The 20,064-nt window shown below is 40.6% G+C and overlaps 1 protein-coding gene across 7 annotated transcripts in view; it reads right to left on the bottom strand.

The window, feature by feature from the left end:
* The window catches only part of AGTPBP1 (ATP/GTP binding carboxypeptidase 1), a 55,607-nt gene that overhangs the window by 10,662 nt on the left and 24,881 nt on the right, over window positions 1-20,064 (bottom strand). For 6 of the 7 annotated variants that reach the window (XM_078600065.1, XM_078600068.1, XM_078600064.1 and 3 more), the window contains 12 exons: window positions 19,642-19,850; window positions 18,843-19,020; window positions 18,608-18,699; window positions 17,788-17,904; window positions 16,665-17,392; window positions 16,240-16,323; window positions 16,035-16,118; window positions 14,262-14,410; window positions 13,158-13,245; window positions 9,018-9,162; window positions 6,251-6,404; window positions 3,151-3,331 (listed from right to left, as the gene is read on the bottom strand). In XM_078600065.1, coding sequence (XP_078456191.1) covers window positions 3,151-3,331; window positions 6,251-6,404; window positions 9,018-9,162; window positions 13,158-13,245; window positions 14,262-14,410; window positions 16,035-16,118; window positions 16,240-16,323; window positions 16,665-17,392; window positions 17,788-17,904; window positions 18,608-18,699; window positions 18,843-19,020; window positions 19,642-19,850 — 2,209 coding nt within the window. The remainder of the gene's footprint in view (window positions 1-3,150; window positions 3,332-6,250; window positions 6,405-9,017; window positions 9,163-13,157; window positions 13,246-14,261; window positions 14,411-16,034; window positions 16,119-16,239; window positions 16,324-16,664; window positions 17,393-17,787; window positions 17,905-18,607; window positions 18,700-18,842; window positions 19,021-19,641; window positions 19,851-20,064) is intronic. The other variant, XM_078600071.1, reaches the window with a different exon arrangement.

Below are 20,064 nucleotides of genomic sequence, written 5' to 3'. Positions count from 1 at the left end.
TGGTATTTTGCCAATGAAGCTATTATTCTCCTGCAAGACACTTGCATCAAAACCCTATGCGGGTCCCACTCTCTGCATAGCATTCCGACAGCCGTTAACCTGCATGAGCATTTAATTAAATTGCCCGTGATAGAGGCAGCCTTAATTTAGTGATAGTGGCATGGTGGTGCTGTGATAGTCGCGTTAATGTAATCTATTTAATATTAACCCCTGTTAATATCATGGAACAAAACATTTCTTGCGGCACAATTGCAGTAGGCGAATGCTACATTTCACAAGCAGTTTTTTTCATCTCAATGTTTTTTAGACTAGGAAGCCAACGTGAGGCCAACATATTTCTACAAAACAATGGAGTAAAACGCACCCATGTGTGCGATTGCCGCTCATGTGCTTTATGCAGAATGTCAGCGTTAAACCACATGATTTCAGCATAAGAGACCTCTTAGGGAAGTGTTCTGAATAGAGTGCTGGCAGAGGCTAACATTACGAAAGAGACAGCATGCTGAGATGTCTGTGTTTCTCCACAAGAGTTTTTCATTGGCTGGAACAAATTCTACCCAAAGGCTTTTTCTCCAGCACTGCCTTTTACATTTCCTGTTTAATTAAAGAGTGTTGCAGAGCTTGAAGCGAACGCTTCATTTGTTCGCTGTGGTCACATAATGGCTTACTTGTGGATCTGTCACCACACGAAATAGGACAGGGTTCTCTTCGACTATAATGGCTCCTTTGTTGTTGATTCGAACAGCTTACGGGTGTTGGTTTGTAAATTGCAATGTCTCAGAAGTGATTACGGATCCTATCTGGCTTCTGATGAATGTGAACTCTCTACAGGTGTATAGTGTATTTGCAAAAAGCTATCATGTTTGAATCGCATTGTGTGTGCTTGTATATATATACACGCCATGCAAGATATTGCAGATCGGTCCTGTTTTTTGTCCCTTCAGAAGGTACATGATATAACGAAAATCATATTGCACATGTCTCACAGGCAAGACAGTGAACAGTTTCGGTACAGGCAGAAGAGAGGGTAAATAAAGAAACTATAAACACTGCCATTTCCCTGTACTCAATAAATAATATAAACTATCCTCTAACATATACACTGACGTTCAATGTCAAAGCACTTGTTTTATTTACGCGACTTTGTACGTGACTAATGCTAATAGAAAGTCCAAAAATACAAAGCAAGCTGGTGAGCCAGATTATTTAAGAAACTTCAGTTTTAATTCTTGAATTTAACAGTATGAAAGAATGTACACCTGGGAATGCATAAAAATATGTAGAATCAAGAGTACGCGTTTGGTGTGAATGCTTAAACCCACGTGCTCGAACTTTAATGCTTGCGCTTAAGCCCACATGCACGCCTTCCAATGCAAGTACATGCGTAGCGTAACAGCGCCGGCTGGTGGACAGCGGCGGCAACTGTGGTGGACAGATAGTGCTCAAGCAGGTGAGGGTGTGCACGGTGTGTTGGCAGAGGGGAGGAAATAGGGTAAGGATCACGGAGAACCCCAGCTGGATGCCCCTGGAACCTGTTTGCGGGTTCGAGAAGGGAGGCGCGGTCAGGGCGGAGCCAGGCCACGCTGGGAGCATAAAAGTAGCCGAGAGCGGGAGCTCGAGGCTACCGGTTCTGGGAATGGACTCGTCTCGTCGTTGCTGTCGTCTCGTCGCCGTAGTCGCTGAAACGTCTCCGCTAGATATTGTGCTACGAAGGATAGTAGTTGGTTATCTCAATCAGCGCTGTTGGTGTTAGACAGCTAGTGTTATGTACAGGCTAGGCTGAGCGACTGTGGAAAATGTGCGGACGAGACCGTGAAAGTTGTTAATAAAGAAAGTGCCTCCTAGAAACTCTGTCTCTTAATTGTTGACACAACACATATGTAGTGACAGCCTGGTCTACCATTGGGACACATGGGCGAAGCCCGGAGCCTTCTGGGGGAATCCAGAAGGGGGCGTGACCGAGGGCGGAGCCTAGCCACGCTGATAGAGGATAAAATGCGACCTCCGACTCACAGTCGGGGCTGCCGTGGTCTGGAGTGGAACTCGTCATGCTGCCGTCGTCATAGTCTTCGCCTCTTCAAGCTGAGGGTCAGAAAGCATGTTGGCTGTCCTGACCCAGTGTGTAGTTATCCCCTATGGCTGTGAAGGCCAGAATAAATGAGAGTGCCTCCTACTAGTGTCTCTGAATTAGCACACTACACGTACATACACACATAGATGCACTTTCCAATGCCTGTGTTTACACCAATGCAACTATGCGCACAAATAGATGCACTAACATGCAATAACACGTTTACACCTACATGCACTCACACAGGAGCATAACCATGTTAATCAGCGTAGGCTGTTTTAGCTTTCCAGAAACATTAAAAATCATGGATGGACAAACAGATGGACATACAATGTTTCAGGCATAGCAATAAGCAGCAAATATTCTTCTCAAAATGTTGATACATTACGTGTTAAAAGGATGGAGAAGCACATAATGTAAAACCCTGTTAAATCGTGAATAGATCTGTTGACCGAGTGGGAAATAAGACATGGTATATTAAGATTGTTTTCGATTGCTCTGAAATTATACCTTTTGTAGTCTGCACAATGCATGATCATCACAAGATAATTAACTCTAATAAAGATAACGACACAGCACACATACTTGTGTTTCTGAAGTCACAGTGTCTCGGACAGAAATGAAGATGTTTTAAAAAGCAGAGTGTCCAACAAGAATCAATGACGATGAAAACAATAGTTTATATTATACATTCTGCTACTAAAAGCAACCTACGTTTATTTATATAATTGCAGAAAAGTAATGAAAATAAATCGCTGTCACAGGTGAAAGGATTTTATAATGCACCTATCATTTGGTGATACTGCACCGGCAGTGGTGCGCAAGCACAAATAACAATAAACTTGACACCTTTGTCAATAAAACTGCCATAAAAGGAAAAATATTTAATAGACGACATTTCAGGAAATATCCCTTCTGAACACATAAACAGCGAGTCCGCACTCTACACCATGAGACCCCTCTGGTATATAGAGCAGTCTCCAACTGACCTCTACTTATGCGCTATGACAAAGGGCCAATGCCTGAAACGCCACCCGTTATATATTCTAAAATGCATTGCACCACTTAGGACATCTCACCTCCCATTGATGACCCCGTCAGCGTTGAGCATGGGGACAATTTTGAAGATGTACGATTCGCGCAGGCTCTGGGCCAGGGGGTCATCACTCATGAGGAACTCCAGCGAGCCTTTCATCACCCAGCTGGAGTTGCTCTCGCCGGGATGCACCCGCGAGGTGAGGAAAATATACGGCCGATTCCCTTCACACGCACACACGCGCACGCAGGCACATGCACAACATACATACGCGCGCACACATAGGGAGCATCGCAATGTACAACATGTTCCATATTACCACAGCCTACATCGTTCTTTACGCGGGAAAACGACGACCACAAAAGAAGAGTAATATATCTAAAAACAAGGTGATGTGTGGAAATTTCATGCCGGTGCAACTTTCTTCGATCATCCACACCATTCATTGTCATCTGAAGTGCTGCCCTCCCAGTGGAGTGCATGTATGCAAATTACCCTGTAAGTAGCAACAAGGGCACAGAGTGTGAGCAAGGTCCGAGGAAGGGAGTACACATTTTCAATAAGCCACAGTCCATTAACCCTTTGTATAGTCAGCCCGAGATTGGGCTTGCTTTCCAGCGAGAAAATGAACCACACAATCGGAATTAAAATGTGCCTGTGAAGTGCTGCCAGCTATTACATCCGGGAAACAGCACTCACAATCGGTTCACAATTGCAGTGAGATTAACATGCATGTGTGTACTCGTTCGTGGTGTTCCACAGCCAACTTTTTGGGGAATTGCTTTGATCTACATTATTCCACGAATGGGATGTGCCATATGAGCACTTCTGGTTTAGCAAATGTGTTGGTATTTTAATGGAGACCATGTGTGTGATGCGTCACAAATAATATTATGCTAGAATGTGCAAGCTACTGTGTGGTTTTTGTTTTGTCTATTACAAATCACAAAGTAACTATAGTTTAAATTCAAGCTTGTAAGATCTCATACAAGTGCGGAAACTGGCTTTCCTTTCAACTGCTTCAGTAGCTATCAGCCTCGTTACACATATATACCCTAGCAAAGAGTAAGAGAACTGTATCTCAGGAGGAAAATTGCCTGTGCATAATGGGCAGTTGTAGAGCTTGCATAGATGCTAAAAGTTGTTGAAATCTGGATAATGACATATAAAAGTGAGAACTGCATGAAAAATGCACCTAAATGCATTTCAACATCACTTTGTAAGCATTATAATACCATTAAGATTTACAGTCATAATTAATGTAAAGAATAAAAATGTTAATGGTGTTTCTGTTCGTAATAAATTACAGGGGCACACGTACCAGCACACACTGCCATCATGGCATAACCTTTTGCATTTCGGCTTGCTTATGAATTTTTTATAGACATTACAGGCTCCCCGGCATCAGACTCAAGCGAACACTGCAATTTGTCAGACTGGCAGTGGCACCTACAATTTATAGTAATATCCATGAGGCATACCAGATAAGACGACAGGCGTAATGGAACGTTTAAAAGCCAGTGTCAGTTTAGACAAAAACTGGAGCCAGTGCTCCAGCATGTTTAATACTTTTCAACTATGACAGTAAAAATGTTTTAGAATTTTTAGAATTGAACATTAATTGTACAGATTCAGTATATGCAAATATATGCAATACATTTTTATATTTTATATTTCTTGATATATACTAGCAACCTACGTGTCCTTTGGACATCCATCCATTGCTCCCAGCCATCCAGCAAAAAATGTAATCTTGAAAAGGGCCCTGTCTCTCTCCACCTTGATACTGCCTTCTCTGTGCTTTATATCCAAATGTATATCGATGTTTAACGTTGTCTCTGTTTCTATCTGTTTCTCTATGCCTCTATCCCCCCCTCTACCTCTCCCTCCCTCGATATTCCTCTCCTCCAATAGCAGCCGCCATTCACCATTAATCACTTCATGGTATCACCACAGCACTTGTGCCAGGCTAGGTGGACTATGAGGCCATGTGAAGTGTCGCCCTTTCACTCCATCCCCACCTCTATCCTCCCCACCTCTATTCTCCCCATTGCTCTCAATCTTTCACTTTCCTCTATCTCCTTTCCCCACCTCCCTCCTACTGATTATATCTAGATTTCAATTAACAACCTCCATTTGGCTGAGATGACGGTATTAGTTGTGTTTAAAATAACATTAAAACATGTATCGGATGGGCCGCAAGAAAGCTCCGGTCTCAGAAAGAACCCTGGCGAACAGTGGAACAGCGCGGCCATGCAGAATAAAAACCTCATTCGAGATCCAGACATTGCACCTCATGGCTTTGACATTTCCTCAAAGACAATGACTGACGTGACCATAAACCGCATCAGAACATGAACAAGCTGTGATGAACAACTCCAAAGCAAGGTGAGCTAGAATTTGCAGTGCTCTTAGATAACAGGGTTTTGAAGGGTTATCAGAGGCAATTTGGTGATCTCACCTTCCAGAGGCAGTTCTCTAACAAGGGGGGGGGGGATGTTCTGCTTTCTGAAAGAGTTCACATAGGAATGTATTTATCTCATACCATGATTCCTTGCACAAATGGAATATAATTGAAAAAAAACAAAAAAAGCCTGACTATAACTTGGTGGAAACAATTCACCATAACTTGGTGGAAACAAGTTATTGTTTTCAAAACTTACGGACCACCCTTTTGAGACTTCTTTCGCATGGTACGTAGCCAACCATGCTAATTTGGAGGTGTATGTATAGCCTTTATTTAAACAAGATGATAGCCAATCCATTCTTTATGCCTGTTATTACTAAAGGGTAATTAATGCATGTCATAAAACAATAAACCCTACGCAAAATGTCAAAATATCTTACATCGTAAATCTTACATCAATATGAACATTAAACAACCATTAATAATAAATTAACAATCACAAAATATGTACGTACATAAACAGTTAGGGTGTAATACTGTAAACAAGTAGAGTGAACATTTACATTGTATGTTACAGCTGCATAGGGTTACTGGCCATAAAAAAAAACACCTTACACGTAAGGTTCTTTGAATTATACAACACACTAATTAACAACAAACATTGATTCAGGCACAATTAATTAAGTAACACTTCGTCAGCAGTTGCTTAAATTTCCCTGTTTGAGGATCTGCTTACGGAGCCTGTAGATGTCCTGCCAGCCGGTGGATTGTGGGGCGGCTGTGATGGTGACCACAGGGCACCCGTTTCCGCCCATGCTTTGGCACAGCGTCTGCTGCTTAAAGTATATCTGTCGCTGGTCACAGGCTGCCCCCAGGCCCTGCAGGTGAGCCTGTATCAGGGGGAAAGAGCAAAGAGAAAATATAAAAAAAACAGCAGCGCAATCCAGCTACGAATGTAGTTGTGCAATGTGGTGCAAATGGAGTATCTGATGTTTCTCCCTTTGTCTTTATTTCCCCTAGCCTTCCCTTCACTTTACAAATAAAATCCATTCTCCTGATCGTTGTCCCTACGTCAGTTGGGTAAGCGAGCCCATCTCTCTCCCTTTCCCCTGCCGCCCGAGCACCGCACCTCGGGCTTTTGTTAGCGGGATATCTGTGCCTCCTTTCCTTTTTTTCCCACTCGTGCTCTGTACCGGAACTTTTCTCCCAAAAAAAAATATATACGAAATAAAACTTCTGATGTTTTGTAGGTGTGATGATGTTCATGACACGGAAGATATCCTTTTGAAATGCTGTAATATGCAACATACTATCTGTACAGCCCTGTGCTAATCCACTGCTGGATGAAGGCCTCCATGTGACGTTTCAGGCACGGCTGTTATTTGACCGTAGTTTACCATGCCAGTTCGTGCTGGATGATGAAAGAGAGGGGGTTGCCCACGACTGGTTTCCGATATCATTCACTGCTGATGTTAGCCGTGACTGGGAATTTAACTCAGGTCGCCTGCTTCATAGCGAAGTGCGCTCACCACTACGGGACCAGCCTCTAATATACTCCATATGACTGTGGAAATTCATTTTTTTTAATTAACTGCTGCTGATTATCAAGCTATAAGATAAACATAAACTCTCCTCTTCAGTTGGAAAATTCTGTCTGAAGGTTATGCATTGATGAATATTAAACGTGGTCAATGGCCAAAATCTAACAAATAATTGTTTCAGGTATTAAAACATATCTTTAATAAAGAGAGCACATAGAGGAAAGATATATTGCTGGGTATGCCATTTTTACTAAACACTGAAATTCAATCACAGGACCTAGCAAAAGAATTGCTTTGAAATTGAATTGTATGGATACAGCCTGAAAATAATTGAAAATGCAGTACAATTTCCAGCTGGCTTTAAGTGTAAGGGCATGTACTTAATGGAGCATTGTATTACTCGTAACTTTACCATCATTTCCAGAAACATCGTACAGTATGGAGTAAACCCACCTTTTAGGGGCACCTCCAACTACAAAACGCCACCATTTTTGGTGTCGATATTCAATCAATTATTCACACTGCGCCCTTGAACTATGACTGAGGTCGAAGATATTAATTGAATATGGCTGCTCCAAGTTATTCCTGTGCTTAGTATTTCATATAGATCCTATGCTAAATACAAATATTAATGGTCAAATCTAAAACCATTAGCATGAAGATGTAAAGGTCTTCAATGTATAGCTATGTCAGGGTACCATAGCATGGCTACTTGAGCCTTAGCCATTTTCTCCGAATCATAAATAACACAACAGTAAGCTGCATGCAGGCAAATGTTAAGGCAATCTCCTGCAGAAAAATCACAATAAAAGCATTACAGCAAATATAAACACACCCTGTTGAGAGTAAAATCTTTTAAAACAGCACTTTGTTTCAACAACACTAGGACTACCAATTTACTATAATTGTCAATTCTTGTTTTGTTTGTTTTTACGGGCACTAGGTACGATTTGACAAGTGCACCTACCGGAGCAAAAACAACAGGCCGCTCAGGTTCTGGGAAAAAACCACGTAATGCGGGTATTTGTGCAGCCATAAAAGGAGAAATGAGTGGCTCATGCATGAAAACTATACGAATGATATATCCGTGCTCACGTACATGTGTGAATTAGGGGTGGAATGATTCACCCAACCTCCCACACAGCAATTCAATTGTCACAATTCAGGATCGTGATTCAATGCAACGGTGGATTACTCTTTTACATTGTGGCAAATGAAAGCACCTCAAGCGTTTGCAGAGGTGACTTGAACCCATTATATATAACAAGCACTCATTGGGGAAAAGCACATTTATATATGTATGTTACAATGCATAATAGGCAATAACTTCTGTATTGACCGAGGGATGACAGCCATTTTTTAATTTAACACCTTAGCTACAAAGTGCAAAATACATTTCGAACCGGCTAAAACCGGTAACCAAATCTAATTTTTTGGTTTTCATTTTGGAAAAATATATTTATTTAGGTTTGTTTTTCAGTTTTGGTGAAAAGTAGGCAGTTTATTCCAGTTGTTGATTCTGGTTTTTGGTTCCACTCTCTGAAGTAAGTATTTATACATATCTCTCAGGGCAAGTAAAATCATTAATGCTACTATTATTTTTTATGTATATATTTAGCATATATATTGTTTTCTAAGACAGTATATTTTTGGGTAGCTATAAATGTACCACATGGAGCACACCTGTGCACAAATAAATACAAAAATTACCAAGATATATGATTTCGATGTATGCGAAGACTCTGTAGTGCCTCATGCTTATAAGCTGTACGCTCAACTTGAACAGGGTTGACTTAAAACATAGGTTTCCGTAGCCAATAATGCGATCCATATTTGTTGTGATAATGGATTCGGCCTAAGTTACTTTGACAAAAAACGAATTGCGGCAGGCTCGCACATTGCACGTCTAATATGTAATATGTCACGTAATTAATACATGCATAGCGAGAGGTGACAGCTCACCATTAGGCTGGTGTATGTATAAGGGAAGTGGTAGGCAAAGTAGCAGGCGTCATCCTTGTGAAAGAAGGTCACCGTGAAGGTCAGAGTGTAGTAGGATTTGCCGCGCTGTCCGCCAGCTGCTGCCGAGCTGCGCGAGAAGCTGTTCCTAAAAGCAGCACACCGTAGCTATTCAGTTTTAGAATCGGAATATTTATTTATACTGGAGGCATCTGATGAGCTGTAAAGTTCCTTTTCACAGATGTCCAGTAGAGGCAGGTCAGAACGTGACAACAAACAGTGCAAAAACATGATAGTAGTGCAAAGTACAAGAAAGGTAAACAACTTCTTGGTTCTTTCGGTAAAGTCACGTAGAAGGGAAATAATAAAATAATAAAAATAAAACATAATAAAAGAAACAAATCTCACGACGTTTCGGCCACAACACAAGCAGCCGTCCTCAGGTGAAGAAACAGAGCTGTCGGAAAGACAGGGTCCCAATGTTTTTTTTATGTTTATTATTATTATTTTATTATTTCCCTTCTACGTGACTTTACCGAAAGAACCAAGAAGATGAATCCCTGCAATCACGAAAGCTTTCAATCGAAAGGTAAACAAATTGCCAAAACACATACAAATCCAACTAAACCATCCCCATCCTACCAGGCAAAGCCCACTAACGTATTAACTTATTTTTCAAAAGCGACCTGGCCATCACAAATTATAGCTCAACAAAGTGGCCCATCATTTTGACATTTATAGCACCATATATAATATAATCTAAATAATCTCAATGCATGTTTACAAATGTGGAAGAGAAAACCGGAGACACATGCAGGCAGCCACATGCAGCCGCCCTACGACTTAATGTCACGCGGTCCACATCACTTAGGCTGCACACCAGATGATGTAAGAAAGCTAAATTGGGCAATGTCAAGTTAATTTTGCTTTTCCAAAAGCCAGAACTCAATTGACCAGGATTTAGTAATTTGCAAGAATGACCTGGGGGTCACCAAAATGACAAAATATAAACAAATAAAATACAGTACAGCAAATAAGAAAACAAGCACAATGTATGTTCACAAACTACAGAGCAGGGATTCTCCTGTTTTTCCCTTCACGTGCTGGGAGCTTCTTCAGGTACTGAATCGAGTGGCTTACTCCCTTTCTCTCTTTCTGGTATAGAGCATTGCTGGCTGCTGTTGGCATATCTACGTAGTTGAATGTGATTGGCTCAGTTCTCTAACATGTGTTTGTAACCAAAACTGAATGCGTAAATTAACCAACGTACTTAGGCAAGCTTTGTGTTTAATCATTGAAGTTCGTCATGGTAATCTGACCAAAATCGTATATTAATTTCATATTGCTTAACTACTATAACTGATATTTTAAAAATAGTTGCCACACTATTAGTATTGCTGTTTTATATATGTTGTAAATCACTTCAACATATTGTACAAGTTAAATTAATAGCAATGTATATATTTTAATGGCGTATGAGTATTTTTTACCATAGGAATTAATATCAGAAGCACTTCAGTACAGAACATTGGCATGTAAGATATGAGATTTTAAACCAAATGTGGTCGACCTTTACATAAAATCACCATGCATTATCTCTGCAGAGTGAATCTACTCATGGTCTGGGTGGTGTTCACCCTTTACCTGGAACACTTCATTCTTATTAACAATTGTGTAAAAAATAATCCACGACTTAAATGGGCAGAGACCACGGCCATCACATGCCTATAAATTACAGACTTCAGCTATAAGTAATGGAAGCTAAATGCAAACACCCCATGGCTACACCACCATGAATTGCATGTAGTAATGCGCACAGGGCATTACATTTAACTGCTGCGATAATCTCAAATGAGTTTTGTGAATTATAATGCTTTACGGTGCTGTGGGGGGCAGGGGGGGGCAAGGTTAAAAGGGCACGCTCAATTTGCTGGGGGGAATCAGCTTGAACAGAGCCTCAAGAGTCTGGACATATTGATTGGCATGAGACTGACCCCCACCCCCCCTCGCAAACAAAAGTAGAAGACTGATAACTAAAAATTAACAAAGATAAGTAGAGGAATGCTGCTGAATAAAAAAAAACGTGGTGCATTAACGATCCGCGGACACCGCCCGGAACTTTAGGTAGCCATGAAGTGCTTTGTTGCTGTGTGGTCAACAAACATGCAGGAAGTTTGTGATCTTTTGTGTGGCAAACAAAATATTCAGTTACACTTGATACCATCATAGAATAACGTGTCAGTCAATGTTTCTAAGGAAATTACACCTTGTGTAAAATAGCTTAGGCAGCTTAAGGACGGACTAACAATACACGGTTGGAAAAGACGTGAGCCACAAACCATCAAACACCAATGGGAAATTTGTAATACGCAAAATAGGACTATAACATTGCATCACATCACTTCATAATGAGCACACTGACTAAGTTACTATATGTGCCTCTCCGTGGATTCACCACGGAGGCTAATTAAAAAGGGCCAAAATTACTGACGTAGTCAATGGAAACTCTCCGTATCCATTAGTTAATTTTTTTGCTTGTGTACACAATCAATAATGCGCAAACATTACAGCAAGAACACAACATGCAACATGGTCATAAAGTAGAACAAGCATAACGCAGGCGCCTATATCCATGGGGCGTGGTATTACAATTATGACTGTGCTTTCCCATAACAAATGCTGCCAGTAATAAACAGGTGAAAAGAGAAGCAGTTAAAATGCATCTTTCCTTCAGCCAGGTTGTTTACGGCTCTACCTGAATTAATGCTCAAATCCCATCTATTATGTAGTCGCTCTCCATCCTCGCCCACCGAAAGTGAACTACTTAGCCTAATCAATATGTTTGGGCCACAGGAAATGGCCGATTGACTAAGGAGATAGCGATGGGTCGAACAATGACTCCAGAGCAGTGCTTAACTCTTCCCCATCTATTCCCTGTCCGCTAATTATTCTCAAGGCTTTTTTCCTACACGTTCTCTGCCACCCGGTTCTCTCCATAACCCCTTTAATTCATCGCCCAGTGCAGCCGATGCAAGACAGCTCTGTGCTCACTGGTCACCCATCACCCCATATGCTCACCCAAAAAACCTATTGATTTTTCATTACGGTAAATAAAAGTCCCCAGTATAAGAGGTCAGAGCGTGTCCCATTATGCTGATATTGACTCCGCGCTGACATGGGTAAAACAACCTAAACAGATGTTTTTTAACAGCTTTGTAATTGTTAACTACCATTTACAATATGAACCATAAACAACTAAAAGTATTTTAGGAGGAACATTTCAATAAAAAGGTAGTTAAATTAGTGGTGCATTTCCATTGCTCTCCAATAATTGTAATAATGCTGTTAACATTTTTTATAAACATCTGCATTGTTAAAAATGCTTCATATACAAAAAAAACTTGATAGATTTTACAAAAGTTAAATTGCATGGTAAATTTGACATCTTAACTCTACCCCAGGTATCTGCTTGCTTTCTCAAATTGGCTAAGTCAAAGACCATGAGTTCACAAGTTTTTATTTTGCCACACAAATGCTCTCAACTTCAATAATGGAACAAAGGCCTGCTTTTACATTTCCAAAACCAAAGAGATCAGGACGAACCACGTACAGAACATAATCATGTAAATTCAATAACCTCCTCCACCAAAGGCTTTTGTAATAAGTGTAAAAACATTGGCGATTGAAAAACGTGTCTTTTGGCAGGTCCTGAATATAAGATGTTGAGTAACTCGTCATTTGTGGCACACGGTTGCACATGATAAGTTGTGATTTGTGCACGTGAACGTGCGGTCTTGACACATGCAATTGAATTCCCACTGTCCACAATGTGGGAAACGCACACCGCCGCTTTCCCTGTTTAATGATTCGGTAATCAATGCAGACCGCAGTTCAGAATTTGCCAGGCCCTAATCTATTCCAATTAACTTTTAACGCTGAGCCCCAATGGGAAGGGCGTGGTTGGACACTGCGCTTGACCGTTAGTAAATTGAATGCCTGTAATTGTCTTCAAGTTGTGTTTTCCTATGTGGCACACACGGTACAAAACATGTGACCGCCCACACAGCCTACCCATATGCAATGCTGCTTAAATGTGATGCTAGTAAATTGCCAGCTATGCTGCGGCTCATAAAGTTACCGTACTTGTAGTAGCAGATGTCTGTGCCGGCCCGTGCCCAGTGAGGTCGCCCTGCCATTGCCTCCCGTACTGAATACATGACAGGCTGCATACCTGCAGGACATATGCGGACACACACACATTCTAATACACATCAAACTAGTATATGTATACAAGATATATTCTGATTATATATCAGTTTCCTACCTACAAAACCAGTGAAAAAAAATAACTATTCACTGCTTGAATTCAAATTTGAGTTGCTGGGGTAACTATAAAAAAATTGCGTACTTTTTACCATTCAATATTTAAAACTAATATATTTATTATATATATATCCCTGCAAAAAAATATAGATTTTATATTCTTTCTCTTCCAATGTCATATAACCATGTTGCTGCTGACATCCCCCATTAGCCTCTGGAGGCTTTAGGGTATCCAGTAGCATTGGGGTTATGATAACCATCTAAAATTCACCTTATATATGCACCTTGCTCTTGCCATGTAAGCCTGCACCCAAGGGGTCTACAGGTCAGTGGGCAGACCATCTGTACTGGCAAGTAAAATGTGCTTAAGCCAGAGAGACAAACAGACTTGTAGAACCCAATGTCCCTTGGTGGGTAAGTCAATCATCTGCAAACGGTTCAGTTTCAACTTGCTTTTAAAAATAGAATTCATATTGATCTTGGCCTTGTTGTGCTGGCATTACATTGCAATAAAAGCCTTGTGCTTCCATTTGAATTCCCAGTGATCCGCAAAATGTTTTACATCATAATGTCATTATTATAATTACAACTATATTTTTAAAATAGGAAATGACTCCTTGTCAAAAATGATTTATAGTCTGATAATTACAAAATATTTCTTCCTTAAATTTACTGAAATTCAGTAGCATTATTTGTCTTGAGGTTGATAGAAGCTAAAGTAACTTATTTGGTGAAACACTTGAAGACTATTTGTGAAGATTCATGGTGCTGTGTAGACTACATACAGTAAACTGCTTATGATGGGTGCCATTTATTCTCAAAGAGGTTTAAATGCCAGAGGTGCTAAGGATGTTCAAGGCTTCAGACAGAAAGATTTCTACATTCTGATGGCACTCACTATCCCCTGTACATTGCAACACGTACCATAGTTGAATTGGCTGTTGACCTTCTCGCAGTTCACGATATTGAAGCGGTAAGGCACTCCGCTTTCCATTCCACTCACTTCAAAATAGAACCACTGATGGTGCCGGTTGCTGTTAATGTCCGAGTCCAAAATCAGGTCATACTCATATCTGAAGGAGCACAAATAAATCAAAGGCATCAACAGTGTAAATGGACCAATGTGTAATTTGAGGCTTCAATTTTAAGGTGGCCATCTGAATTCATGAGAAGCTGGCTTGAATAATGCGCTCCCCGAATCTGTTGGACAAACAGGAGGATGTCATGTGATGAACAGCATGGTTGTCCACAACTTCAAATAAATAAAATTCCCCACCAACCACCATCATCAGCCATGGTTTATACACTGGATTAAGGCATCATCACATTATTGCCATCATCGTGTGATGCATCATCTATCTTTCTACTTCACGTAAGCTCATCTCATCATTTCAGGTGGGTTCCCTCAATTGGCTGTCATTCCATCACCAATCTCATTCATGGCCTTCATCCGTTCTACCGGTGTGTCTTGCCAAAACCAACTTATTTTCCTTACCAGTCAACAAAATGTCTATAATTTATATGTTCTCTCCATGATTGGAATTTCGAAGTGTTAAACTTCTCTCCATACTTCAAGTTTTTATTTACTTTACTTTGTCCGTTTCCAGGACTCAAAACCATACGTCAAAGCAAATAGTGAAGAATATTTTGTTTCGTACTATTAATACCAAACAACAACAAAAATGCTCTTACCATCTGTGATTTTAAGTATTTTTAATGAGATGGTTTCATATAATTGAGCATCTCTGCAGTGACTACTTTAAATTGGCGAAGCAAGCAGGCAAACAATAAATAACAAAGGAGAAACATGTTAATTATGAAAAGAATTCATGAAAAATGAACAAGAAATAATGAAATATTACTTTATAAATCAAACGAAACTGTTCTCAGAAAAGCAATCAAGCACACATGTTACATTTTTCTGTGTTTAGTTTGTTGTCCTTCCCCCACACCTCCCATTAGCATGGTTGGCTACGTACGGTGTGAAAGAAGTTCAACATATATACATGACAAGCACATATTTTGTGCACAATCGAGTGGCCATTCTCACCCTTCACCTGACTACATTATTAGTTCACAGAAATTGTATACATCATTTCACCGCTGTGACCAATATAACACTGTAGATTTCAATAAAGCTAACCATTTGAAAAGCAAATTAATAAACTCTTCCATGAGGTTCCCCATACACAAATGTATACATGCCAACAAAACTATTCCACATTTAATTTATATATTTTCTACACATTGTATGTATGTATGTTGAATTTCTTTCGCACCGTATGTAGACAACCGTGCTAATCGCAGGTGTGGAAAGGCGATCATGTATAACACTCTTAAAATAAGAAACTCAAAATTTTAATCAAACATAATCAAGCTTTTTTTTCTTTGGTTCCAAAAATTCCTGAATGGTTGCTTTTCCCTAAACCTGTCTACATCTGTGCTCCCTTGCTCCCTGTCTCCCTCCCCTCTCCTGCACCCTTCCTGGTCGCTCATCTGGGACCCAGCAGTGTCGACAAATGGTCTGAAAAAAGCATGAAAATAGTTTTTGAAATTGCCAAAATGCTGAGCAACTTAACTCATTAATTAATAGACTCGTTCTCGGCTATCATAAACGTGTCCGGCTTCATTATATACAGATACATGTCCAACAACTGGTAATACGCTTTTCATAATTACGAAAATTTTGACAATTACCTGCGAATATGAATGGCTTTTCGAAGATTTCCAGACTCAAATTCTGAGCAAAATTTCAGGCAATCTCCATCTTCTGAGACCAAGCTGAAATACATGTCAAAACAATACAGGAAGCGCTCTGCATTAAGCTCTACTTCCAACGGAGGCTTTTAAATATGTACACATAATGGCAAGCATTAAACAAATCCATGTTTCTGAGTATTACCTGGGCATATCAAGGTCATACACCACTCGATCTATAATATCACCAGGGCGAATCAATCGCTCAATGTCTTGAAATATCTTGGACCTTTAATTAAGAAGTTTCAGAAAAAATACATTTGAATGTTAATGACACAGTGTGACAACCGCAATCTGTAAATGGCACACTTCCAAATATATACGAATTAAAAAGGAAAAATGCTAATTTACATAATGGAAAGATAAATTACTTTTGCTATATTGCATAATAAAATTCATGAGATATCATTTGACTTTTATCATCACTGCATTGTATAAAGATGATTTTAAAAAACGCGCAACAGGCATATTTCGGAATCATATATTTTATAAGTCTTGTATTATGTGGTTGTGTTATCATTACTCCTGTGGGGGTGAGAATTTCGCCATGACTCCAATAAAGTCAATTACCTCTGAACGCCATATTCCCTCTCCACCGATGGCTCCCTGTACAGAGGGGGTATATGTCCATAGTAGTCGGGAAAGGCCATTTTGCTGAACCCCGCCACAGATTTGGTATTGCTGGCTAGCAGCGAGTAAAGTTCGTTGTCGTGTGAAGGGTCCAGCTTGTCCCTCGACTCCTTACCACCCATCATCTTCTCCTTCAGATCCCGCTGGACAGACACTGAGGTCGGGGCTCCGCCAGTACATTTTACATTTGCCTGGGCCTTCTTGGATGCAGCTAGCTTTTGACACCAGTTGGCACCCTCCAACCGTTTGGCTTCCTTGACGCTCAGCTCCGGCGTGTTCTTTTTCAAATCGCCGAACCTGCTTGCGTCTACGTGAATGCACACCTTTGCGTTCAAGCACCCGCAGATTAGCGACTGTTCTGACACCTCCAAGCACAAGCCTCTGAATCCGATGACGAAATCGCGAGAATCGGCACTGTGCCCACAACCCTGCGGATCTTTGAAGCTGTTGCCTTTTGCCATTTTCTGGGCTCCGGGTTCAGAACGAGGCTTCTGCGTTGAGTCGTCGCCATCAATAAGAGGTGATGCCATGCTGTTCTGAATGGGCAGCCCCTTACCTGTTGAGCTACTGCACTTGTCGTTGCTGCTTGCTGTTGGTATTACAATGGGGCTGGGCATGTTCTTTGCACTTTGGTGATTTATATTTTCATTTACTTTGGAAAATGTGTCCTATAGATGGGATGCAAAATGATGAGGAAATGAGTGCAATCAAAGCAAGTGAACATAAACAACACAATTTGATAAGGATACTCATCCTGAACTGTTACTCAAATGTACTTCAATGATAAAAAGATCACAGTGTGGAAACAAGCATTAGTTTAACAGTGTAAAAAAATGTATACAAAAACATTTTAAAAATAATTTACAAAGATAATATATTCCACAATTAAACTACAGAGAATTGAAAAAAAATATTTTGGCTGCAGAGAAGTTCCAAAAACTGAACAAATTACTTGATGATACTGCATTGCCAGTGGTGCCTCATGTAATGTTCCTCTTAAGGCCACAGTGACATTGACGAATGTGTTGAGTTTTGTACAAACACTGAGGCACGTCGCACTCACCGAAAAACTGTCCAAGAGCTCTGGGAAAAACTGCTCGTACATTTTGAGTGCCTCTTCTGAGCGATCAAGCGTAGGCTTCATCTTTAACTTGTCCAGATCGGTCTCAATGTCAGGATCCTGAATAACCAATATTGTATTTGCATGACACTTTTGCATGCCTATGGACTGAGCAGACAAAGTACGTCAAAATAGTTTATTTCATTTTTTAAATATATCTCAGCTGACTCATGTAATATATAATTTTCTTCCAGTAAATATGTTTCTATACAAAATGGTCACATAAGCCATCGTTTAAACTTTTTGAGGCGAGGTGCCAGTCTTATTAAATTCAGTCTATTGATATGCATATCTATATATGTGAATATATATATGCCTATGACCAAGTTACCTGGAAATACAATGGATCTTGTCATATCTCCGAAGTCAAGCAAGTTTGAGCCTGGTTACTGTTTTAATAAGTGACCACCATTCATAACCACCAAGTGGGGACACACTTATCCAGAATTGGAATTTAAATATGGCTGTACATGTCCACACTGATATATGTGGTAAGATACCGCCTAGACGAGATAAAGACCCAGATTCCATGGGTACAGTGACCATCTACAGTTTATCACAAAATTTATGTAATGTGCAAACACAACTATTCAGTAGACACTGAATTATTGTCCAGCACAGCAAGAAGGGAATTAGGAAAACCATTTTTTTTTAAGTTCCGCACAGAACTGAGTAAGGCTTATTGTTTTAGAAAAGAAATATATTCAGCAAATGCAGCCAAGGTTAAATAAATATCATTCAAGTACTGCAGAGGTGCTGTTACCTTCTCTAAAAAGTCATCTTCCTCTTCATTTTCATTCTCCTGCTCGGAATCTTGTTCAAGGTTATCGTCACTTTCATCGGCCACGTCATCCACTGACAAAACAAGGCTTTCAATTAGGGAAGCGCGCAATCAGTCTAAACAAAGCCTCATCCGTCAAAAAGACGGCGACCTTTAGTGTAAAGTGAGATATACGAAAGCAGATTGCTCGTGACATTGGTACTGAAAAGTTGTCTACCTCCGGCGGGTAAGTTGTAGAGCTGTGCCACTGGGCCCGTGGTGGGTATGACAGGCAGCGGGAAGTGGTGAACGCTTCGGATGGTGGGCAGAGGCAAGCGGTTCTTGGGGCAGCACTTTCGCATGATCATGGTAGACAAGTTCACCAGCAGGTCCAGTCCTCGGCTGGTAAGGCACTCCTGCCAGGGGGTGCGCATTCGGCAACAATGAAACTTGTTGGCTAGCCATTGACGCGTAACATACCTTTGAGATGTGCGACAATGGGTTAACATTACAGATGGTTATAGTGACGCAAGCACTCATCTGCAACAGAAAACTTCCATTTGTGCCAACTGGAAGCCGTGCACATGCAGCTTATTGTGTGAATGGGGTTAACGTTCAAAATGTGGATTATTTTCGACAGGTTAATATATGCAATCCTGCACAGCGGTTTTCAATAAAAGCTTACATGGTGTATACCTGTTCAAAAAGTTATTCCGCTACACTTATTCAGTGACACCACGGCGGATTGCCCCATGATCCCACATTTATGATGCCCCTGCTTTTAGGTGATCAGTGTGGTGAGTGTGGAATATCCACCTATATATTTTTAGTTAATGAAAATAAATATTTCAAATGCAACGTCCATAATTCTCAGCACTATTCTGGCTCTTGAATAAGCTTTTGTGATTTGACGCCATTGTCGCGAACACCTATTTGCCAAGATATATGACGTTGAAGTACAACACTTTCTTTTGCGATCTCTGTCGACATGTCTTGTTAATTTCAAAGCTGGCAACCATAGAGATGGGTGGGCCCACCTGTGAGGTGGTGTAGAAAATCTTCATGCCGTCAGCCTCCAGGAAGGCCCTTCGGCCGTGCTTGATGGCGGTGATCTGCTTGAGGCAGGTGAGCAAGCCGCGACGTACAGGCACATGGCTGTGGCGAGCGTCATGACGGTGCCAGTCTTGGTACACGTTGAGCAGGAAGACAATGTTCCCCCGGTCTACCGCTCTTCTTGCATTCGTTTCTGCAGTGAATTTCACAAGCAATGTTGTTAATCTTCTTGGTTCTTTCGGTAAAGTCACGTAGAATCGAACCAAGAAGATGAATCCCTGCAGTCACGAAAGCTTTAAATCGAAATTTAATGTTGTTAATTTATCCAATTAAACGTGGATGCTTGTATGAGCTATAATGATTCTCAGCTTACACCCCTGTTGGTGATTTGGTGCATTGTTCTGATT

This window comes from Lampetra planeri, chromosome 13 (genome assembly GCF_965212315.1).
Source record: "Lampetra planeri chromosome 13, kcLamPlan1.2.h2, whole genome shotgun sequence".
Lineage (NCBI taxonomy): Eukaryota > Metazoa > Chordata > Hyperoartia > Petromyzontiformes > Petromyzontidae > Lampetra > Lampetra planeri.
Note: the sequence above shows the minus strand (reverse complement) of the source record. Positions and strands in the feature narration are given on the sequence as shown.